Raw genomic sequence first — 22,123 nt, 5'->3', positions numbered from 1 at the left:
CACTGGACTACCCTGGGTAAATTTTCTTTCCCATGTCTGTCCCTTCCTGTTAAGGGTTACATTCTTTCATAAAGAAAAAACACAACACATTTTTGTCCCCTGACATATGAAACTATCAGCCTTCAAACAGTATTCTCATTCCTCTGTGGCAGAAAGATGTCACCTTCCCATAAGTACAAGTCCTCAAGTTATATGCTAACTTACAATCAAAACAAAAACAGAACTGAGCAGCCAAAGAATAGAAATGCCATGGCAGACAGAAGCAGCCGGTAGAAGTATGGAACAATCTCTCTCAACTATTAGCTGTTCTGCAGCAAAAATTCAATAGTGGTGTGTATTTCTCATGTTTTTCAGCTTGTGTGACAACACTGCAGAGGGTAACAAATGTACAACGAAAGCTTACAACGCTCTCCATCTGAAGAATCTTACAATCTTCACAATTACTTGATGAAAGCCTACTACATTTCTCCCAAAGCATTACTTGCATTTATGATGGCAACACAGTCCATACCTATGGATCAAAAGGGACAATCTATGGGTAACATTGGTTTTTGTATGTGGAAACATAATTCTGAAAGCTACTGAAATGCACTATGAGGCCAGCCAAGACTTAATTTTTTTAGGCGTCTTCCTATGATGCCCAGAGAGCAGGACAGATATGCTCCCACGTTTCCATCAGAAGACACAGGGCAAGCGAAAAGAAAGGCTAAAGAACATCCTTGACTAAGAATCAGAACTGGTTGCAGATTACTATATGCATTTCTTCCTTAGCATACAAAAAAGTAAAATAAGAAATAGTTACCTGTCCTGGTTTCAGCTGGGATAGAGTTAATTTTCTTCTTAGTAGCTGGCATAGTGCTGTGTTTTGGATTTAGTATGAGAATAATGCTGATAGCAACAACTAAACCATCAGTGTGTTAAGTACTGCTTATGCTACTCAAGAACTTTTCAGCTTCCCATGCTCTGCCAGGTGCACAAGAAACTGGGAGGGAGCACAGCCAGAACAGCTGATCCAAACTGACCAAAGGGCTATTCCATACCATATAGAATCATAGAACAGAATCATAGAATCGTTTAGGTTGGAAAAGACCTTTAAGATCATCCACTCCAACCATTAACCTAACATTACCAAGTCCACACTAAACCAATTAAGGGTAGACTAGACTAAACCATGTCCCAAAGTGCCACATCTACTCGTTTTTTGAACGCTTCCAGGGATGGTGACTCCTCCACCTCTCTGGGCAGCCTGTTCCAATGCTTGACTACCCTTTCCGTGAAGAAATTTTTCCTAATATCCAATCTAAACCTCCCCTGGTGCAGCTTGAGCCCATTTCCTCTTGTGCTATCGCTAGCTACTTGATGTCATGCTCAGTATATAAGCTGCGGGGAGTTGGCCAAGGGGCAGCGATCGCCGCTCGGGGACCGGCTGGGCATTGGTTGGCAGGTGGTGAGTGGCTGCAACACTTGTTTTCCTTTTCATTACCATTTTTATTACTATTATATTATTATTTTATTTCAATTCTTAAACTGTTCTTATCTCAACCCATGAGTTTTCTTACTTTTGCCCTTCCAATTCTCTCCCCCATCCCACTGACTGTGGGGAGGGTGAGCAAGTGGCTGTGTGGTGCTTGGTTGCCAACTGGGGCTAAACCACAACATTACCATATGTACACTTCTTGATTAGGGAAAAAAGTGAATCCTTTAAAACCTATCAAGCTTTTAAAAAGATTCCAGTATTCTCAGTTCAGAGGAAGATATTGGGAGATGACAGACAGTATTATACAAATAAGAACAGGATTCCCAAGAGCTCAAATGTTTTAAGGCAAGCACTAGAACACAGCATATCAAGTACATGAAAGACAGCTTGCACATACGCTTAACACTATAAAACTTCAGCAAGCTAGTTTATTACTTCACTTTAAGGATCTCATGAGTTGCCAGATTTTCAGCTCGACCCGAGCAGATTTCTAGATTTCAAGCAGGAATGCAACCAAAGCCTTCAGAAATGCCCACCAATTTTCAGCCTGCATGCAGCAAGCCAAGATAGCTTCTCACAGTAACACATTGTTATAGTTTGAATCAAAACAAGTTTTTGAAATTTAGGTAACTGTGGAAAGTATTCACAAAGTTTGCATAAGTATCCTCCAAGATCGCCAGTTCTGTACCTGAGCTAAATCTGTGTATGAGCTTTCACACAATTTCTGTATCAAAATGTTCCAAATCAAGGAAGCAGAACAATACAGGAAACAGATGTTTCCATCAACAGATTAAATTCTGGCCTCAGCAATATCCCCTAAAGGCTCAGTTTCCTAATGTCAAACATGGCTAATGTGTACAAGCCTGTCTGCAGAATAAATGCATGCAGAACTGGAATAAACCAAAACCTTTGCTTTCAAAGACGTTTAAGCACTCAAAGACGTTTAAGCACTCAGTGTTAGTTAGACTAAGGAAATACTTTGTTACATTCTGTTAGTAAGTGCGAAGCAAAAGAAGTCACATGTTGAAGGTCCTGAAACCTACAAAAATGATTCATTTAATTTACCAAAATAAAAAGTTATGAAGTTATGTGTTTTCAAACTGAAGCTATATCTAAAGAGAGAACTAACTTCATGAATACAAAATAATTTCTATTAGATACCACGAACCCCTGGAATTCCATTGACAGAGATAGAATTTCTGTTTTAGTCCTATATGCCTCCCCCCTTTTTCAAATTAAAAAAAGAAATCTCCCAAACTTACTTAGAATAATTGGTGAAATTCAGCTGATTCTGCGAATGTTTAGTGGGCTCAGAATGATGGCTGGCAGTAACCTGCGCAGATGGCTTATTTTCAAAACTCCTGCGATCAAAGTACGAGAGCTGCTTTCGATAATACTCTTCATCTTCTTCAGGATCATAATGATTTGAACGCACAATATCTTCAGGTGGCTTCACTTGAGGTCTCTGTGGTTCTGGGGCCCTAGCCAATAATAATAATAATATAAAGTTGCCTTGCACAGTTGAACAAGCATAAGTACCTGAATCAAAATTCTATTTTATAACCTAGCTAGTAATAAAGAACTGAAATGTAACTAATAATTGCACACCTTGCCTTTTTAACCTATATTGCATGGAAATTCGATAGCTGTGACATAGCATAAAGAAAGAAAATCCTTATTTTCCTTCTACCTTACCTTTCCCTTTTGTTTTACTTCCCTAATTATCTCAATTAAACATATAAAAAAGTAAGATAGAGGTATCGGCTGGGTTTCTTCCTCAAAAATGCTGAAAAAACCCGATATTGTGTCCTTCCCCCACTTCCCAGAAATCATGCCCATGAGAACTGACTTTATGCCCTGCCTTACTATTGACACACAAATCATATCGACACACTCCGACTGTCCACTCTGCAGTTTCCAATTTGAACCACTAAGATGTGTTTTCTGAATATTCTAACCTCATAATGAAAACTAAATTTAATTAATCAGCTGTGCATCTACCTGTAAGTTGTTTTGTCGTGTTCATACTGGCTTTGAGAAGTTGGTTTTGGACCACTCACAGTTGCGAGTGCAGGCTTAGGCGCTAGTTCTGGAGGCTGTAAAGAAAAGCACAACGTATTCTCCTAGATGCTAACATTTAGAAAGATACAGCAGTTTATGAGTAAGAAAACTAAGACTCCCCCCCCCCTCCTGCCCTGAAAAGGATAAACCAGAATTAAATACTAGTGCAAGATGAATTGAAGGAGTTTTCAGCATGCCAAGATCCCCTTGAGTGTTTTCACAGAAGCTTTCAGCTTCTGCTTTTAAAACATACTGCAGATCGGTTGCTAAGAGGCTACTCCACAAGCAGTAAAGCTTTCTTTCCAAGACAGTATTTTACTTCTTGCAATGTAGTCTCAATAGCAAAAAGTAGGAATTAAAAAAAACTTAAGCAACTTACCTTGACAGCTGATGTATCACTTGGGTCCTTCATTTTTTCCAAAGATGGTGATCTTCGTCTTTCAAATATCTTAACCCTACTTCGCACAGACTGCGGTTTCATGGCTGGATCTTCTTCCTCCTCTGCTAGAGATGGTGGTGTAGGCAGTGGTTTACTGTTAGAAGGCAAAACTTCTGGTTTGGTTTGTGATGAAGGAGGAGGAGGAAGAGAAACACCTGAAGAGCTATGAGAAGGCTCATATTGTCCAGCTTTAGCATTATAAGCTTGAGGAGGACCTTGTTCATAGCCCCTTATATGTGGCTCAAAGTACTGCTTCAGTTCAGGAGATCGAGATATGGCTGACTGGTATGGCTGAGCTTCTTGTTTGTATCTACTATGTGTGTCATATCCAACAGTATGTTGATCTTCATATCGCACTTGTGATAAGCTGAAGTTTTTGGGTGCATGCTCATAGCGAGGTCTGCCATCATAGCTCATTGGAGGGGGTTCCTCAAAACGAGGTTGTGCTGGATAATAGCTGCGTTCTGTGCTCTCTTCTATATTTTGTCTGGAATCAAGATCCCTAGGAGGCTGGTTTTCATAAGCTGTTCTTGCTTGGTTGTAGGGCTGTTTTTCATCGTAATATGCCCAGTGCTCCTCATATGGAGGCACACGGTCATCATAATGTAGGCGAGGGTCATAACCACGAGAAAATTGATCTACATAGTTTGCAGAATCATACCTGTATGTTGACTGTTCATAGTCCCTACTTGGTTGTTTTTCTGCATACTGAGCCTGGGATTCATAGATGAGATTTGGGTCTCTTTCCTGTCTCTGTACTGGGTGATTAATTGCTGGCTGTTTTAAGACATAGCTTGGTCTGGACACTTCTTCGTTAATATATGGATCCTTTCGGTATACCTGTTAAGAGACACACATACTTTTCAGTTAAAATAAAGAGTAACTGCAGCTGCACTTGAAATGTAATGTTTTGAACAAACTTAAGTTTTAAATATTGGCTTTAATTTTGTTTAAAAGCAGAACAATTTGATGCAGTGGTTTGTAATCACAGAAAGCTGAACTTGGTGATTCAAGAGATCCCTTCCAGTCCTATTTTTAAGCAAAACCACTTAAGTATATTAAAAGGGAAATACAAAGATAATAGTGTCTCATCTCTGGGGTCGGTGTTGGGGCCAGGGCAGGGGGGGTGGCGATGGGGGCAGCACACACACTTTTTTGCAGGGGGTAGAAAGAATGGAAGTAAATAGATCTACATTTAAGTTAGTTCTAGCATTGCTGAGGAAGTATATAAAGTCACCCAACAAACTGGATTCGTCTTCATGATCAAGGATTTGGCACAATTTAAAGTATACCAGATCTAGTGTCATTTTAGGGAAATAACTGATTTTTCTCAAGGCCTCATTAATAAACAGCAGAACATTGACAAGCTAAAAAAAGTCACACGTAAAGTAAAATCAAAATACAGAATGCAGCCTTTTTAAAAAATGTCATCTTTTTGAGAAGTGAAAAGTATATAGTTTGAAGCCATGCACACAAAACACTACATGACGCTTAGCAGTTCAGAGGCACTGTTTTTTTGTAACCTGCATGATTTCATAGGGGAAAAAAAGTTAGAAGGAATTCTCCAAATCGGAGCAAAACAAAAAGATCACGTGCTAGCTTGATGTATAGCAGGAAATCAGCGCAACAATGTGGCACAGGTACCTTTGCTGGATCTATATGCGGCGATAAGGATGATGGCTCTTGATCTCTTAGGACTATATGAGCTCCCTCAGTACTTGATGTTCTTAAGGGGCCCGCTTGTGGTTGGTAAGAGTTGTAAGGAGCAGCGGTAGGCTCCTCCAGTCTGACATTAGTTAGGTTTACATTAGCATTTACTGCAGAGGTTGATGAGGTTGCAGGGTTTGATTCAGGCGACGGGGAAAGGTAAGGGACTGCAGGTGAGGCTTCTGCTTTCTGTGAAGTGTTTAAAATATTTAAAATATACTGCTATTGAATCACTGTATGACTTTTTGATTTATATTAAAATAATTTAAATGACGCTCTGATCAACACAGCTAGATGTAGAATGGAATGTATTGAAAGTATCATGCACTAGCACTTCCAGAAATTCGTTACGTTGAAGATTAAAAAAGCAAAACATTTAATCAAAGTAGAATGGTACTTCAATCCCCCTCCTGTCACAATGAGTCACTAAAACAGGTAGGACAAGCTGAGTCTCCAATTCATTATAACGTATTATTGCTGCTGTTGACAGATTCTTGTATGCACTCACAATTCAGGTGAGCAGACTACACACACAGATTTCTTGTTCAAGAGAACTTGCACCCTGAAGTAAACGTATAGCAGTCAGTGTGTAAAACTACTTTCTTACCGGCTGAGTAGTAGTAGTTGTTTTAAATCCTGAAGAATCTATTCTGAGATTTGGCTGTGGCTGAGCTTGAGATGCATAAGTAGGGTAAGTTTGAGTTTCATGATGCATTCCAGAAGAATCCTCTCTAACAGGTTCAGAAGAACGTGTAATAGCAGACTCAGGAGGAGTCCCAACCTCATCATTCAGAGTTTCATCCAGTTCTTGATCAGTATAAGCACCCCCTTCTGTATCTGTGTCTTCATAATCAGATGTGTGTCTACTGTCTGTGCTGTACATAGAATATTCACTACCAGGAGCTGAGAGGTAAGACAGACGGTCATCATGTAAATCAAGGTCATCACTTGTGGCACCATCTGCCTGTGTCAAACAAAATTAGAGTACATGTTTATTTAAATACCTTTTAAAGAATGCCCCCCTTCTTGCAATGTAAAGCTAGGAACTTTTTCTGTTAATAATGAAGAACTGAACAAATGGAATGCATTTATTGTTCTGAACCACAACAAAAATCTGGTAGTTGAAGAAATTAGTCATATTCCAAATCCAGCAGCATAGCAACAGTGTGAGAATTCAGCAATTCTGAGTACCACAGGGGAGGAGAAAACAGGTTTTGATTGTTGAAGATGTTAACCTTACACCTAAAAGCCTTTTCTGCAATCTAGCGCTTTGAATCATTTTACTAAGGGGTCAGATGACTGTCAGCTTAAGGGAGGGGACAGTGTATGGTGTCCATGGAAATCAAAGTGTTCGGAAAGATACAAAGCTGCACTTTAAAGTGATATTATGATATTAGAATCATTAACTTGAAGGTAGATATAAGGAGGTGAAAGGAGCTCAATCTGAACAGAAAAGACAATCCAAATATTAAGAAACACGTAGCAATAGCCAATTCATTATTTGCTTACTTGCAGTTGGCATTTCACTTGATATTAGTTCTTCAAGAGGATGGATCTAATGTGCGTAGTATAACATGCAGCTTGAGAAGGCAAGTGAAGTTTTAGCGGGGAACACAGAATACTAACTTGTGATTTTGTATCTGTGTTCTCACAACCGAGAGAACACAGTTCTCAGGCCAGAAAGAACATAAATATGCCACTTGCTTTTATATTAACGAAAAACTAATTCATCACCAGGCAATCCCAGCCCCTTGCACCAATGCAGCAGAACACCCAGAAGTTTTCGTGAAAAAGCATCCAGTCCTCACAAAGTCTTCAAAGAAATAGTATGCCCTCTAGTTAACAGTGGCAATGGACAACTGCTCTTACTACACTGCTACATGCACAAGGACAACTATACAGCCCTCATTAACAGAATAACTGCACTAATACAGTGACAAATCAGATTTTAGCAGTTCACACAGCCACGAGGCATTACGGCTTTAGATCTTCAAATGGTGGTTAAAATGAGGAAAAAAAGGAAAACAAACTTCATTCCACAAGTATCTGTCCATATCTGTAGTACCAGTAAGAATGAAAGAACAAAAAAAAACCTCTCATAAATACAATTCTGTCATTTCTCCCCCCAAAATATTATTTCTTACCTTTCCTTCTGAAACCCACACTAGTTGGTTCTGTTGTTGCTGAATTGCTTCCTTCAGAGCTCCATACCATCCTTCATTCATTGAATTCAAGTTAATGGTAGCTAGAAGTAGAGCAGGTTAGTTTGACTTATGATTTCTGCAGAACTATGAGAAGGATCTGTACCACCAGTAATAAAAGCAATATAAACTGTTACGTTAAAACTATGAGATTTAAATAGTAATGTAAATATTAGTATTCAAAGCAACCTTAAGGCCTGATGTTGTTTGAGACATTTTATCCCATAGGAAATACTGAGTTAACAGTAGCTTAGAATAAAGTGAGGCTTCAGTTTAGCCAGACTGAAAACAAAACAAAACTACATCATCTTCCTATTTATCAAATGTTTGATTTTGGCTGATGATCCTACAAAGCCAACAGATCTATTAGAAATGTAATTTTGATGTTTCCAATCACTTTGCATTTGTGCAGTCATGTGCAAACAATGCACACATCAATGAACTACCGGTTATTGAATGGGGGAGCCTGAACAATTCAACAACTGCTTGACTTGGTCCATTTGCAGAAAAGTCTGGAGGAAGAAGTTACTCTCATCTCACCTTCCCCTCCCCTCTCAGAAACACTGATCCAGTATATCCAATTACTTACTTGTAAAGAGATGGTGATTATTCTTGCGTAGCTTGTGAGCTCTTTCATACAGCTTTCTAGCACTTTTTCGTGATTCCGGGCACAACCTCATTCTCATAGTCTTTACACCCTGCTTGGAATCAGGATTTAGGAAAACCACAATAGGATACCACTGAGCATAATTCAGACGGTCCACTGCATTAGGAGTGACATCTAATAAAGCATGTTTGTCCTGTTGTGATAAAAAGGTCAGAGGCAAGAAAGTGAATTACTTGTATACTAGATTTTTTTTTTTAAATATCCTCCACAAATTTATTTTGTATTACCTTTACAGAGTTCATTGTTTCAAAGTATTGACTTAAATTCTTTTCCTATTTGAACAGAAGCCTAACCAATTCCATTACCAGGCTACATAGGCACATACATTTGGAACTGCAGGACTGACTGTGTAACTATGAGCTCTTTAATATTTAACTCCCTATTTAAAAAAACTCCTCAAAGGAAGCAGGCACTAAACTAAAAATAAGCAGTTTCTTACTAGTATTCTGCCAATAGGAAAAAAGGAAAGATTGAAACAAGACCTAGTCTCATCATAGACCTCTATTTTCCTTTCACACACGCACACCAAATAAAAAAAAAAAATTACTCAATGCAAGAACTTGGTCAGCTTTCATCCAGTGCAAGATTTATCTCAAGCACACAGCATGCAGTATCCTTTGCTGCTAGAATTCCTCCCCCCGCCCTTGGGCATCTGAAAGGCTTGCAGTTTGTTTTTAAGTAAGGAAATAAAAAGGTGAGGAGCAGAGTCCTGTACCATGAACTAATGTCAGAAGGTTTACAGCTATTATAGAAGTGAGATTCAAGGACTCTTCCCCCTAGTCCTTGCACAGGAAAATGATATCAAGTTATTAATTAGTGAATTGTGGGGGGAAAGACTAACAACTCCATAAATAAAGTAACAATATCTAGCTGTAATGTCACACCATGGCTTTGCGTGAAAGAGGAAACAGCTTTAATGAAGAGAGGACAACACTCCCTGGAACAAAGCCTAGAATTACTTCTAGGCTGCAGTTTGCAGTTATTAATATGGAGAAGGAAAGAGGTGGGTTTTTTTTTTTAATTAATCAACAGAAAGATGAGAAAGATATTTTTAAAGCAAACACACTCATTAGTTATTCTTCTACTTTTATAACACCCAACACTTTACTTGATGACACCAGTTTTCCTCTTCTTCTGTTACAAGTACAGTGACAATAAAAGACTTACTCTATCAATTATCTGTTTTATAGTGTGAAGACGAATAATGCCAGAACTACGTTGGTCAGTACCAGCATCTCTTGGTTCACTTTCTGGTAAAGAGGACACAATAAAAAAATCTGTTGTAAGTTTGTAACATATTCTACATTCCCTTACTACGATAAAACAAACCATTTCATAGCTCAAATTGTCAGTTCAGATTGAAGACACTGCCTCAAAACAATACACAAAAATCTACCCACCAATTTGGCCATAAAAATCACTACATCTTTACAAAAGCACTCAGAAATAGGATAAGAAGATACTGAATTAAAATGAAATTTAAGAAGGCTATAAATAGAACTAATATTACCTTTACCTGCAGAGAATTATCAGCAACCAGTGAAGAGCTTACATTTAGCCTGTTTCTCTACATTGTCAACATCTTGTTAAACATGTTAACAGCTAAAGTAATAATGTAGCAACAAATAATCTAGCAAAAGAAAGTTGACTGTTTCCTAACTGCAGAAAAACCTGATCTCGCACTTACTTGCGATTTGAAAGATATCTGGTTCTTCTCTAGCAAGTTTCTCCCGTGCAACATCAGCTATCGGACCAAAAATGGTTACAGGTCTGAGAAACCCAGCTAGAATTGAAGGAAAAAGTCAAAATATATTGATTGCTTAAAACAAATGCAAGATACTCTTAAATACATAGGCTAATACAAAGCAAACCACACAAACCTGTTAACCTGCAACAGTAAGAATAAAGCCATACCTTCCCGAAGAACAACTCTTTCATAGGCAGGAAACTTTGTCTGAACAGGTTGGGCAGAAAGATCTTCTCTGCTTTTTCGGAGATTTCTTTTTGAGCTACGCAAGCCTCGGAACCTCCAAAAATCCGCTCGATCTCCTCCTGCTGTCTTTGGAAGCGTGTACTGTACACTAGCTAGTTGCTCAGCTCTAAGATGACGACAAATCCCAACCAGTTATCAACAAAGTCAGCTTCTGAAGTAATGCTTGACTAGCAAGCTTACACTTCCAAAAAACACTACCACCTGCTGAATCAAGCTTTCGTTGCTTCTGTATTAGAAAGTACAAGATTGAACTACTGAGTCTGATATCACATTTCTAAAGCTTTATATAGCTTTGTCTCTTGTATTGAAAAGAAAGTTTTAAGGTTTTTTTGTGGACTGTACAAGAGTCAAAAGCAAATCCATAGATCAGATATTTAACTTCAGTATATAGTTTTATATAAAAATATAAAGTTTTAACACTTAGTCACCTCTGATTGAACCAGTTCTATAAACTAGTGTCCTGCAAACAAGTCCAATCATTCATTATACAGATGTAGAATTTGAAATTCTAGTTTTAAAACAGCAGTTTAAGAATTTTAAGATCGTACCTGTTTTTGTTAGGTATGATACCTCTTTCGACTTCCTTATGATTCTTGCCAATCCGAATTGCCAGCCATGAACCCAGTTTGCCATTGTACAGAGTGTCCACAACCCGGAACACTTCACCTTTGTTGAAACTTAGTCCATAAGGAGATTCCTTTTCATACTCAAAATGAGTTCTGATATAGAAAGAATCCCCTACATCAGACTCAACGATGCGACGATAAACTGAAAAAAGGGAAAGAAATGCCAAAATATAAAGTGTTACGTAAGCGGTGTCCAAATGCTCACAAGAATTACTCAAAGCGGTGCCTCACCTTAATTCTCCTTGTTTTAAATATACAGTATTCCTTCAAGAAGCCTTAATGTCTCAGAACTACTCTATTTTAAGCAGCATAACTATTAACAGCAAACTCTACCAAATTAAATTCAACTTTCATGGTCAAAAATTTGGTGCTGGTGCAAGCTTAATTCAGTTCCCCTGGAAGGAATGAATCTTACTGGGAAGGAAGTTTGTGTGTGCACACACATGGTAATCACTCATTTTCAACAGCATAACTACAACAGACTCTCCTGCTTCCCTAAGGTTTAATGCCAATACTTTAGTCAGATGCTAGGGGTTATTTTTGGTGGGGTTTTTTGTTCAGGTTTTCTAGGGGTTGTTTAATTTTGGGGGGCTTGTTGGTTTGTTTGGGGGTGGGGTGGTGGCGTACTGTTACAATATCAGCCTCTAGCCCACTTGTCATAGTAACCTATCACAAAGGCAAAAGAACTTAGTAGTCTTCATAAGGTGCCAATTTCCTGCAAGCCAGAAGTTAGTCATCATTCGCTATACTTTTTATGCTGTTCCAAGCAGTTTACTACATTGCTCATGATATACAAATATTTACCATCTTTTTTCTTCTGTGCCAAAATGGTTACTTCTTCGCCTTTAGGAAGATCAAGCAAAAAAAGGACAGCTTCTTCTCTGATGATATTTGTGAAGTCTACATTATTTACCTGGTATCAATGAAGTAATCAGTTTGATTTAGCATATGACATTATAACAGATTTAACTATACAATGGGAAATCTAAATCAACTTATTGTTAAGATTGTTTTTTTTAATTCAGTTTCATACAAACACACTGAGTGCATGTATCTCAAGATGTCTCTTGTACCTCTAAACAGTCCCGCTTTATTTCTTCATAAAAGCATAGCTTCCAGAATAATAGGTAGCAGTTCATTTTATATTCTTTAGCTCAATATTATGGAGTGCCTATAAACACCACTAACATACAGAGCCCTCTGACAATTTAATGGCACAACAGTTTAAAAAAAACTAACCAACTTTATCAACTGAATTAGTCTAAGAAATCAGATGTAAAACTAACATTCCTAGCAACAGTACAGTCACAGGCAATTTTGCTGCTATTAAGTCATCCAGTAAGTACATACAGAAAAAAACCTGTATGAACTACAAAGGCAATATATTCAATACTACAGAAAGAAAACCTACTTTGGTACAACAAAACCTTTGTACTGTTATTGCTTTTGACATACCCTGAGAATCTGGTCCCCTTCCTCTAATCCTTCTTTTGCTGCAGGGCTGTCTTCCAGAACACCAGCTACAAATATGCCAACATCATTGCCACCTGCTAGTCGCAAGCCCACACTATCTCCTTTTCTGAATTTTACCAGTTTCATGCTTGGCCTAGAGATTTAGAAAATATTCCACTTAGAGTTATAATAGCATAAAATCCTGGTAAATTTGAGACTGAACACATGCAAAGAACTTATGTGCCTACCATTTCAATTAGAGAATATTATGCTATGCATACCATTAACTGCAGTATTACAACACACTCATTAGCAGCACTCCAAAAGACCCACCTATATTTACTTGTTTAGTGGGGTTTGTTTGTCTTACACTCATACAGTGATTTAAGTGAGACACTTTGACACTCTCTTCCAAAAATGTTCCTTCCTTTAAAGAGCTGTGCTGACATATAGATCTGTTTTGGTTCCAAAGAGATTAAGCTGAGTTTGACACGAAACCAAACTAGATCTATTCTCATGTACACTAATGTCCATAAAGGAGTTCCCAGTTGAAGTAGACTCATTTCCGCATCACAACTTTGCAACATTTCTGCAGTGACCTTTATTCACTGCTCTCCAATGATTATGAAAGGGAAAGAATATGGTACAGTATCTCTCCTCTCTGGAGATGGGGATGGGGCAGGAGGGGTGGGGGTGCCCAGGGAGAGATGAACACCACAAATTCTTTTCACCATTTGATCACTGTAACTGATCATTTCCATAGAAAATTAATAGACTTAAAAATGATGTATTATTACACAATCTAAGTGCTAACAAGGCTCAGGAATAAACCTAAGTCTTCATCCTAATATTTCTGAACAGAAGTGTCAGGACAGCATACTGGACTTTACATCAGACCATTTATACAGGTTATTCATCACCCTGGATAAAAGCTTGGTTTGCTCAAGGACCAGGCAGATTTGAATAGAGTTCAGAGTTACATTACCGAAGCATTCCATCTTCATGGGTTGAATTGGGTAAAGGGCCATCAGATGGACTGACTGGTAAATCCACATCTGGCTGACCTCCTTGTGCATACACTGGCTTTGGTTCTATTAAAATATCAGAAGATTTCCAATGTCCATTTGATCATTTCACAATGAGAAAGTAAAGCTTAACTTAAGAGCTTAATGACTTCTTCAGTAGCCTTCCTCTACCCCACTTAAAAGCAAAATATTAGAAGCTTACAACAACAGAAGACGCTCTCACCATGCCATTCAAAGCAGCATGATTACTGGCCTGATTATTACTTCAGTAAACATCGCAAAACTTCCTTTGTACTTCATCAAGTACTCTGAACACTGTAAAACTACAAGAACTAGACGGCTTCATGCTCGTAAGACCACTTTCAACCCCGCTGTTTCTTACCTTGATTTATCTGACATGTTTATTTTCCATTGGCTCTCTTCCCTCAAGAATTCAATTTTTGAAATAAAAATACCACAAACACTCAAACTACTACTGCATGCCTTGAGGTCAGCAGATCTCCATGCTTACCTTTGGTCCAGTTGGTGGTTCTTAAAGATAAGCACTCTACTACAGCTCTGCTGCATAGATTCTCTGGGGTCACTGGGAGGAAACTGCCACTGCAGTCTTCCCTCAGTAATGAACACTAATAGGGGCTCTTCTCTACTACATGGTCCATCATGTTAGAAGAATGCGTATTTAAGGCTTATCTCTGCACACTTGAGAAAAGTTGACTTCAAACTAGGCTGGCTTCGAACTAGTCTAATATCCCTGATCTTCCCAACAACTGTGCTGTCTTCCTTTCAAGTCACTGAATGCACTAGTTTGAAATGGGGAGTTTCAGACTACAATTTGATAATAATGCCTTTACTAATGTGACTTTTGTCCTTACCATACAGTAACACAGCATTTTCCTTTAAGTCTTTAATGACTCTTTCCTAGCCTAAGCCTCTGATGATCCCTCTGAACAAATACTCTCATTCCACTCTCCTTTGACACAATCAACCATGACAGTCATCTTGCCCTTACTCTAAGCAGCAAACTGTCATAAAATCTGCCGACTACTTTTCTAACCACATTTTCATTACAGCCTTTGAAAGATCCTCATTTCCCTAGAGCTTTCTGGGAGGCTGTTAAAGGATTATACCCTTTGTTGCATCTTTTTATCTCAGTCTATATATTATGGCAAGTTAATTTTATCTGCATACACCAAGTTAAATATTATCTTTATGTACTGGCCTACATCTCCTCCCATCCAGACTAAATACTTCCATGTGCGCCTCTCCCATTCACCCAAGAACAGAACATTTCTTCTTCCCCACTAACCAACAAAATCCCCACAGTACTTTTTACTTGCTTGCCAGTCCCTCAAACCAATTATTAGTACATTACTTCGGATTAAGAACCATCTCTAGGGTCTCCTATCCTGGCTAGCTTTGCTTTATGCCAATTATTAATCTTCAATATGTTATAGAAATACAGAATTAATCTTTCTAATCTCACTACCACATCCTTTTTCTATCCTGGCAAATATAAACTTACTTCATTTGCATCTTTTCATAACACCACTGCAAAAGGTCACCTCCTATGACAACCTTTTAATAATGGCTGCTGCATCAGAAAAGCTACTGTTCTCATTTTCGAGATCTTTCAGAGTCTAGCAACATCATAACTCTTCCAATTCTTCACTGAGTTACTGAATACTACATGCAGAAGAGTCACTGCTCATCCCTTAAGTCTTCAAATATTTTCAAGCTTGAATGTGCTTTTTCTCATTCTATCCAGCCCTTCAAGAACAGCTCCCTCTAAACGATCCACACAGCTCCTCTTTCTCCACTTACAATTTCATGAAAGCACCTCATTCTGTAAGCAAAAATTTTGTAAGTCAGCCTGCCTAGAACAGTGTCCTGTCACTGAATCATCTTACCTTTTTTTCTTTTTTACACAAACTGACTTTCACCTGCTGCCATTTAGCTTATCCTTCCCTTTTAGAAAAAAAGGAGTAAGATTTTGTTCTTGTTTTATCAGTTGTACTGCACTTGTTAAAATGCCTTCGCGGTCCATGACTGTAGTTAGTAAGCGCTACAGTAACAAAGCATTTTGGAGTGTTTTTGAGCTGTGTCTTGGGAATAGTAGTTCTAAACGGGCTTAACTACATCCTTGTTTAAATATAGTTTGCTATAGTAACCTGTAAGAACCAGTCTACTGCTTGACTCAGAAAAGAAATGACAGATTTTAACCTTGCTTGAGAAATCATGACAAAACTCTTTACCACCACTACCTACAAATACAGCTCTAAACACTGAAGTTTGATCCCTATATAATGGGCAGACCCCACAGCTTAGGTTTTCAGGACCAAAACCCTAAGATATAAATGGGGTTATGGTTACAAAGACTGTTCATATGCAGAAATAAAAATAATTAGGACTTGGTCTGTTTTAAGACTTTAGAAATCATTCCACAAATATGCAATAGCACAAAGTCTTTACTGGTCATCCATTCTCAACAGCATGCATAATTAATATATTTTAATGTTTTTACCTGGGAGTGGTGGAGTTTGTTTTTCAGTTCTTTCAACTGCCACCTCTTCCATTGTTTTAGAAATATCATCTGCATTCTTTACAGGTGTAGAGACAGCTCCTGGTTTAGTTATTCTCTCATCTTCTCTGCTTCGAAGACTATATTGGAAAAAAAGATTCCACTCTGCATACAGAATTGTTTCTATGACCTTGGTCTGCTACGACTAAAGAATAAATCCTGTCATTCAAAGTTCAGGTTTGGTGGGTAAGGAATTACCAATTACTATTTAACAAGGTTTTGTTCTTAGACTATCACATTATTAATAATTTTTACCATTTCTAAATCAGAGCATTTTGTCCCTAACTTCATGTTAATAAAGGACTTCTCTAGATATGGCTATTTAGAAAGACGAAGGACATGGTGAAACAGACTGGTCTCTGCCTCAAACACAGAAGTCATACACATGTGCTGTATATTGGAAGCTATATAAGAAATCCAGAAGCAAAGGGAAAAAGGGAAGAAGAGCAGTCATGATTGTCTTTTTCTCACCCCTCCCTGTAGGAATCATGGATTTTTAGACTTAATTCTTAGGCTTTGCTGTGATCAAGCTCATTTGTCCGTTCCTTTGTGTGGCAGCTACCCTGGAACACAAGTGCTGCCGGTGTGACTCTTGGTAGGGCTTTGTACAGATAAAAGGTAGAACACAAACACACCCCTGACTTCTCAGTCTTCGGAGAGGATGAGGCTTTCAACCCACAGCTACTGCAAGACAGGAGTGCTTCTCGTACACTCAGTCATCCATGTATTTAGGAAAAAGACAACTTGTTGCTACTTATGCATTTCCTGTATGTGCTTACAAAGTAAGACAAAAGCATACACGACAAGTTAAAAAAAACCCTCTTGTTCTTTAAATTATGAGAGCAACGAAAGCTCAAAAGAACATAATTTCTATTCCTTTAGCTCAAAAGATCAGGTATTTTTATATTGTTATATAGAGGTACAGCTACCAGCTGTACCATAGCAGAACTGAACAGAACATATGCTGTATGTTGAAATGTTAACTGTTACACTGCTATCCATTGAATAGTAAATAAATTAATAGGGTCAGAGCAGATGAACATTAATAATCAGCTGGAAAAACAAAAGTAGATCAATATACTAAAGACACAGTCTTAATTCCAAAGCACGTACATTCTTGGGGGGGGGGGGGCGGGGAAGAAGAGTCACAAGATGCTCAAAATATCTATTCAATTCCTGAAAGTTGGCAAATAAGCAAGAATATAAAAAAGTATCTGAGAGAAGATATGACACAAACAAATCACAGCTTTTTATATAATATCAGACTTAACTGCCAAGGAGGGAGGAAAAAGGTACTTCCTCAAAGATAACAACGGCTTGGTCAGTAGGTGCAAGTCCATCTCCTCTCATGAAGGAGAGGTCTGTACTGGTGGGGGTGGGGGGAAGAAAAGTTTTTCCACTACCAACAGCTAGATGGTGCTACTAAGCAGCGAGTATCACTCTCCATAAAGTACAAATGTATCCAAAAAAATCCATTATATAAAGATTGTTTAATCAGAACCGATACTTCAAGAGTTGGAAGTATAACTTAGGAAAACAGATGCCAGCAAATCTACTCATCCAAGGTGTGTAAGAAATAATAAAAGAAATAGTAAACATCTAAATACAAGCAGAATGTGCTTTCCTGAAGCACTGTGAAGTTTGAAACATCAGAAGTAAAGCTTAGCTATTTAGCCAAGACATACTAAGACTTTTCAGTACTTTCTTCTGCCAGTTTTAAAACCGTGTGCCTGAAGGTAGTTAAAAAAGAAAAAAAAAACAGAATACAGAAAAATACTGCAATCATCACAACAATCTGGGAAGGCACAGGTACCCTAGCATTGTAAACAACCACCTTGTTGTAAGTCATTAGTAAAAACAAGTATAGCACTAATTTTTAAAATCCTTGTTTGTGCCTTTTTTATTCAGATAAACCCCTTCCTTGGGGGCTTCCAGACTTGACTAAAACAATGCTAAAACCATTATGTCCAGCAAAATGAAGAGTAAGCATTTATCCTTCTACTTTGTTCCCAGACTTCAATGATAAAAAAAATTTCTTATTCCTCTTTCAGATTTCCAGCCTATTTTCATTTGTACATAAAATTAAGTGCATAGGCTAAAAGCTTATGTATTTTACTTCCAGCAATAGACTAAAATATGACTGGACTCCTCATTTCCTTGAAAATAGTTTCTGGCTTGTTAAAAACAGACACATACAATTAGCTGTTTAAATGCATGCTAAGTGTCCTGTAGTCCTAAAGTCCTGTAGTAGCATAAGCTACAACTAATTCCCCTCCCTGTCCAAAGATATTTGGGTAATGAGCAGTAGTAAATGAGATATTACAGTATATTTCCCCAAGAGCCCTCTCTACCTGTTTCCAAGCATCCCCTAACACTTAACAGAAACATCATTCCAAAGTAGTAGTATCTCTATTTTGCTTTAAAAATAAAGCAAAAAATACTGCTGTTACTACACGAGGACAAAGTTCATTTTACATTTCCTCTCCACATAGTCCAAAAGCACTGTAATTTCATGCTGCTTTTATAACTGTGTATATCAAGAAAGAAAATAAATATGAAAGAAAACAGCTCTCAAGAACAGTAACTACAATACAGACACTGAGAGCATAGCACAAAAGACTCAGGAAAATATCTGAAGCAATACGCTTCTACACTGGGCTACTGCTGTGCATGTAGGCAAATACAGCCTGCCAACTAAAATGCCTGCGAAAGGACAGTTCTGCTCTACATAAGACAAAGTTTAAATGGGAAAAAGCTGATAGAAACACAATTGCAATAGAACAAAAAGGAAAAAAATCTGAACATCAGGAGATCAGAATTTTTCTGGATTTTGCTTAGATTGTCCAGTATGCACTGAATATTTCACATTGCAAGATGACACAGGAAACAACTTGATGCTGTCACTGGTTCTAGGCAATGGAAAGTTTAAAACTGACAGCTGCACTTCCCAAGACACAAAAGTGTTGTTCACTGTGTGCACTGTGACACTGCCATTTAACATCTGTGCTGTGTCAGGGCCCCCTTTACCTCACTTCCTCCCCCCACTTTTGTTTAAACTACGCTTAACAGAAGCATTTTTAAATAACCTTCAGTCACAAAGTGCAGTCAGCTACACACTAGTGCCATGAACTGTGGCTATACTTAAGAACAAAAAAAAGATTGTCTGCAGCACACAGTTACAATGTTTGTTTGCTCAGAAAGTTGTGAAAAATACGAACATACAGGCTCTTTCCAAGTGTGTTTTTAGCACATCTCAAACTGTTTAGCATGAGAAGACAGTAGGAGCCAAGAGACATCTTCCTAAGTACGTTCAAAACAGGGTTGGGTTTTGTCCTATATTCCAGTTTTTCAGCTTGTTTTGAAAATGCACAGAACAACAAATCTCCTGTGCTATATATGGACAACTGTATTTTGAAAGTCAACCTCATCCTTCCAGAAATAATACCACCTCTACAGGGATTTCTTCAAGCTACTACATCTTTCTTGCTGAGGCTGAAGTGTTAAACATATCAGAAAACATTTTTTCTGTTCCAGTACCTAGGTGAGGAACACAGCATAGGAGAGACAGATCCCAAGTGGGAGTTCTTTCAAGTGGTAAAGGGCAGTCCAGAGATGTAATCTGGCAGGCTTGCCAGCACCTGGCTGTAAATGTCACTTTTCAGGATGGGTCACACGACAAGCTTACCTAGCTCAACAACTTGTTACTGCCAGCAGTAAGACCGGATAGGTAAGAAAGAGTATATATGATACTTCCCACAAAGTACTCTCTAACTTACGGTGCAAAGACCTCTTCTGCTCATTCTAGCTTAAGTACAGCTCTCAGATTATACAAAGTTGCCTTGTGTTACCTGTCATTCTATATTTAAGATGACTTTTTCCTCTGCTTAAAGAGTTGTTGTTCTGCATATCTTCAAAATTATATATATATGTGTGTGTGTGTATATCTGTATCTATCTTAAAACTATACCTAACCTTTAAAACGTGATCTGATCAGAGAGCTCCTCCTCAAAGCCAGGACATATTTATATTTCACTTAGTACCTAATTCGGTATCAGCTGGCTATGCATTTTCCAAGTCTCCAGGGCTATGAGTATTTATCTGTATCTGAAGATTTGTAAGATTAATTCTCTGGATTCTTTTCAAGACTGACTACGAATAATTTGCAATCCTCCACAAGTGAAAACACCCATACAAGGGTAATTAGTCCTTTTTATTAGTAAATTAAAGAACATGTTCTAGAATCTGAGTTTTAGAAAGACTGTTCAAGAGACATCTGTGAACTTCCTCTGGACTAAAGAAAACTACAAGTGCTATTTAACGCTTTGACGGAATGTTCAAATAGCAATTGTTATGGAAATTCTATTTCCAGCAAAACTGCAGGCACACTGGTGTACGTACCAGTATGGAATACTGAAAGATGGACAACATTGAATACCCTGCCAGTCCCCAAAGCAATACTGGAGCAAGTCTGTTGGCAGACTCCAGTACTCTAGTGCACACCTAGAAGTGTCAGTCTATGGTTAAGCTTGTATGAAAAGACTAAGAGGATTCCCCTGGAATTTCACTCCTCATTAACATACAAACATTTGGCAGAACAGGGTCTAAATAAAGACTCGTTATCTTCAATACATTTTTTAATGTCCTCCTCAAGCTCAGTTTGAGGACTTTTTGCACCTTTTCTTCCTCAGCTTGTTTTTCTCAAGCTCTCAAGCTTTTTTCCCCCTCCGATTTTTCACCAAATTTTAAAAAATGAAGCAGTTGCAACTAATTTGATCTTACAGCAGATTTGAACTTGCACAAATAACCACTACAAAGATAAGTTGCTTTTAACATGTTTTTCTTTATGTGGCTCAGCGCCCGGATCTTCTGATCTTGAAAGGGACATGTCCAACAGGAAGTCAGTCCATGCCAAGGTAGCTCTTGTTCATAGAGCAGATATAGCGGATGCATTCAGAACTGAGATAACTTCAAAGTTCCTTCTCAGGAAGGATTTAATTCTTCTGACAGTGTAGTCCATAGGGAGGAAGTGACCATCTACCTAAGCCACTGTAATAGGACAGGAAAGCACTAACACTAGGGTAAGTCAGTCATAGTTTCAGTTTTGATGGATTTTTTTTTTCTTCCTCCCTCCACAAGCCCTTTTCACACTGCAACAGAAATGCATGTCAAGAAATAAAGGTTTTAAATCTGACAGAGACCTCACAACCTTCACAACTGAATCCCTGCATCCGGGACCTGCTTTTAAGTTTTTCCCGCTAATACAGGGTTCCTACTTGAAAACAAACTTTCATGTTTTGTGGTCCCTCCAAACAACATACATGGAAGAGAAGCAAAAATGTCTATAATCCATAGCCCCAACCAGGTGTACATGCAGGTAAGATTTGTCTTGAAGTTTTATTAACCCTTAAAATACTCTAAAAACCCTGAAGGTATAAGTGTTATTTTCCCCTTGGGCAAACAGAATGTTATTAATAACCAATCAAGCCTATTTTAGTTTTACAGAACAGCCAGCTGTAATTTGTTTTTCAGAATTTTTGACAGCATCTAAAAATCTTCAAATACAGGCTCTGAATTTGGAATTCGCAACAGATCAATTCTAACTTTTGCTCCATCATCTAAGAGCACTCAGAAGGTAAACTTTTCTCTTACAAATATTTAGTAGAATCTAAAATCCAATATTGATATTCTATTTCAAAAAATTAAAATGTCCATTTCTAACAAACTGTGGAAATGCAGAACAGGACAGATTTATGTTATTCAAGACTAAAGTTTCACAGGGAGAAGAAAACATTCCAAACCATACAACAGATTACTCCTCTCTGCATTCATATAAAATTAGACCTACCTACTTCAGAATTATCATGAATGTCCCACTACCAAGTTCAAATACTAAAAAC

General features: G+C 38.1%; 1 protein-coding gene across 4 annotated transcripts in view; it reads right to left on the bottom strand.

The window, feature by feature from the left end:
- TJP1 (tight junction protein 1) overlaps positions 1-22,123 on the bottom strand; it is a 198,704-nt gene that overhangs the window by 10,339 nt on the left and 166,242 nt on the right. For all 4 annotated transcript variants that reach the window (XM_075714663.1, XM_075714664.1, XM_075714665.1 and 1 more), the window contains 15 exons: positions 16,170-16,306; positions 13,609-13,714; positions 12,627-12,777; positions 11,976-12,084; positions 11,094-11,313; positions 10,467-10,651; positions 10,240-10,335; positions 9,720-9,802; positions 8,475-8,685; positions 7,829-7,929; positions 6,292-6,648; positions 5,622-5,873; positions 3,918-4,817; positions 3,479-3,573; positions 2,740-2,958 (listed from right to left, as the gene is read on the bottom strand). In XM_075714663.1, coding sequence (XP_075570778.1) covers positions 2,740-2,958; positions 3,479-3,573; positions 3,918-4,817; positions 5,622-5,873; positions 6,292-6,648; positions 7,829-7,929; positions 8,475-8,685; positions 9,720-9,802; positions 10,240-10,335; positions 10,467-10,651; positions 11,094-11,313; positions 11,976-12,084; positions 12,627-12,777; positions 13,609-13,714; positions 16,170-16,306 — 3,222 coding nt within the window. The remainder of the gene's footprint in view (positions 1-2,739; positions 2,959-3,478; positions 3,574-3,917; positions 4,818-5,621; positions 5,874-6,291; positions 6,649-7,828; positions 7,930-8,474; positions 8,686-9,719; positions 9,803-10,239; positions 10,336-10,466; positions 10,652-11,093; positions 11,314-11,975; positions 12,085-12,626; positions 12,778-13,608; positions 13,715-16,169; positions 16,307-22,123) is intronic.

The sequence above is a fragment of the Pelecanus crispus genome, chromosome 7 (genome assembly GCF_030463565.1).
Source record: "Pelecanus crispus isolate bPelCri1 chromosome 7, bPelCri1.pri, whole genome shotgun sequence".
Lineage (NCBI taxonomy): Eukaryota > Metazoa > Chordata > Aves > Pelecaniformes > Pelecanidae > Pelecanus > Pelecanus crispus.
The sequence above is the reverse complement of the archived record's forward strand: the minus strand, read 5'-3'. Positions and strand labels throughout refer to the sequence as shown.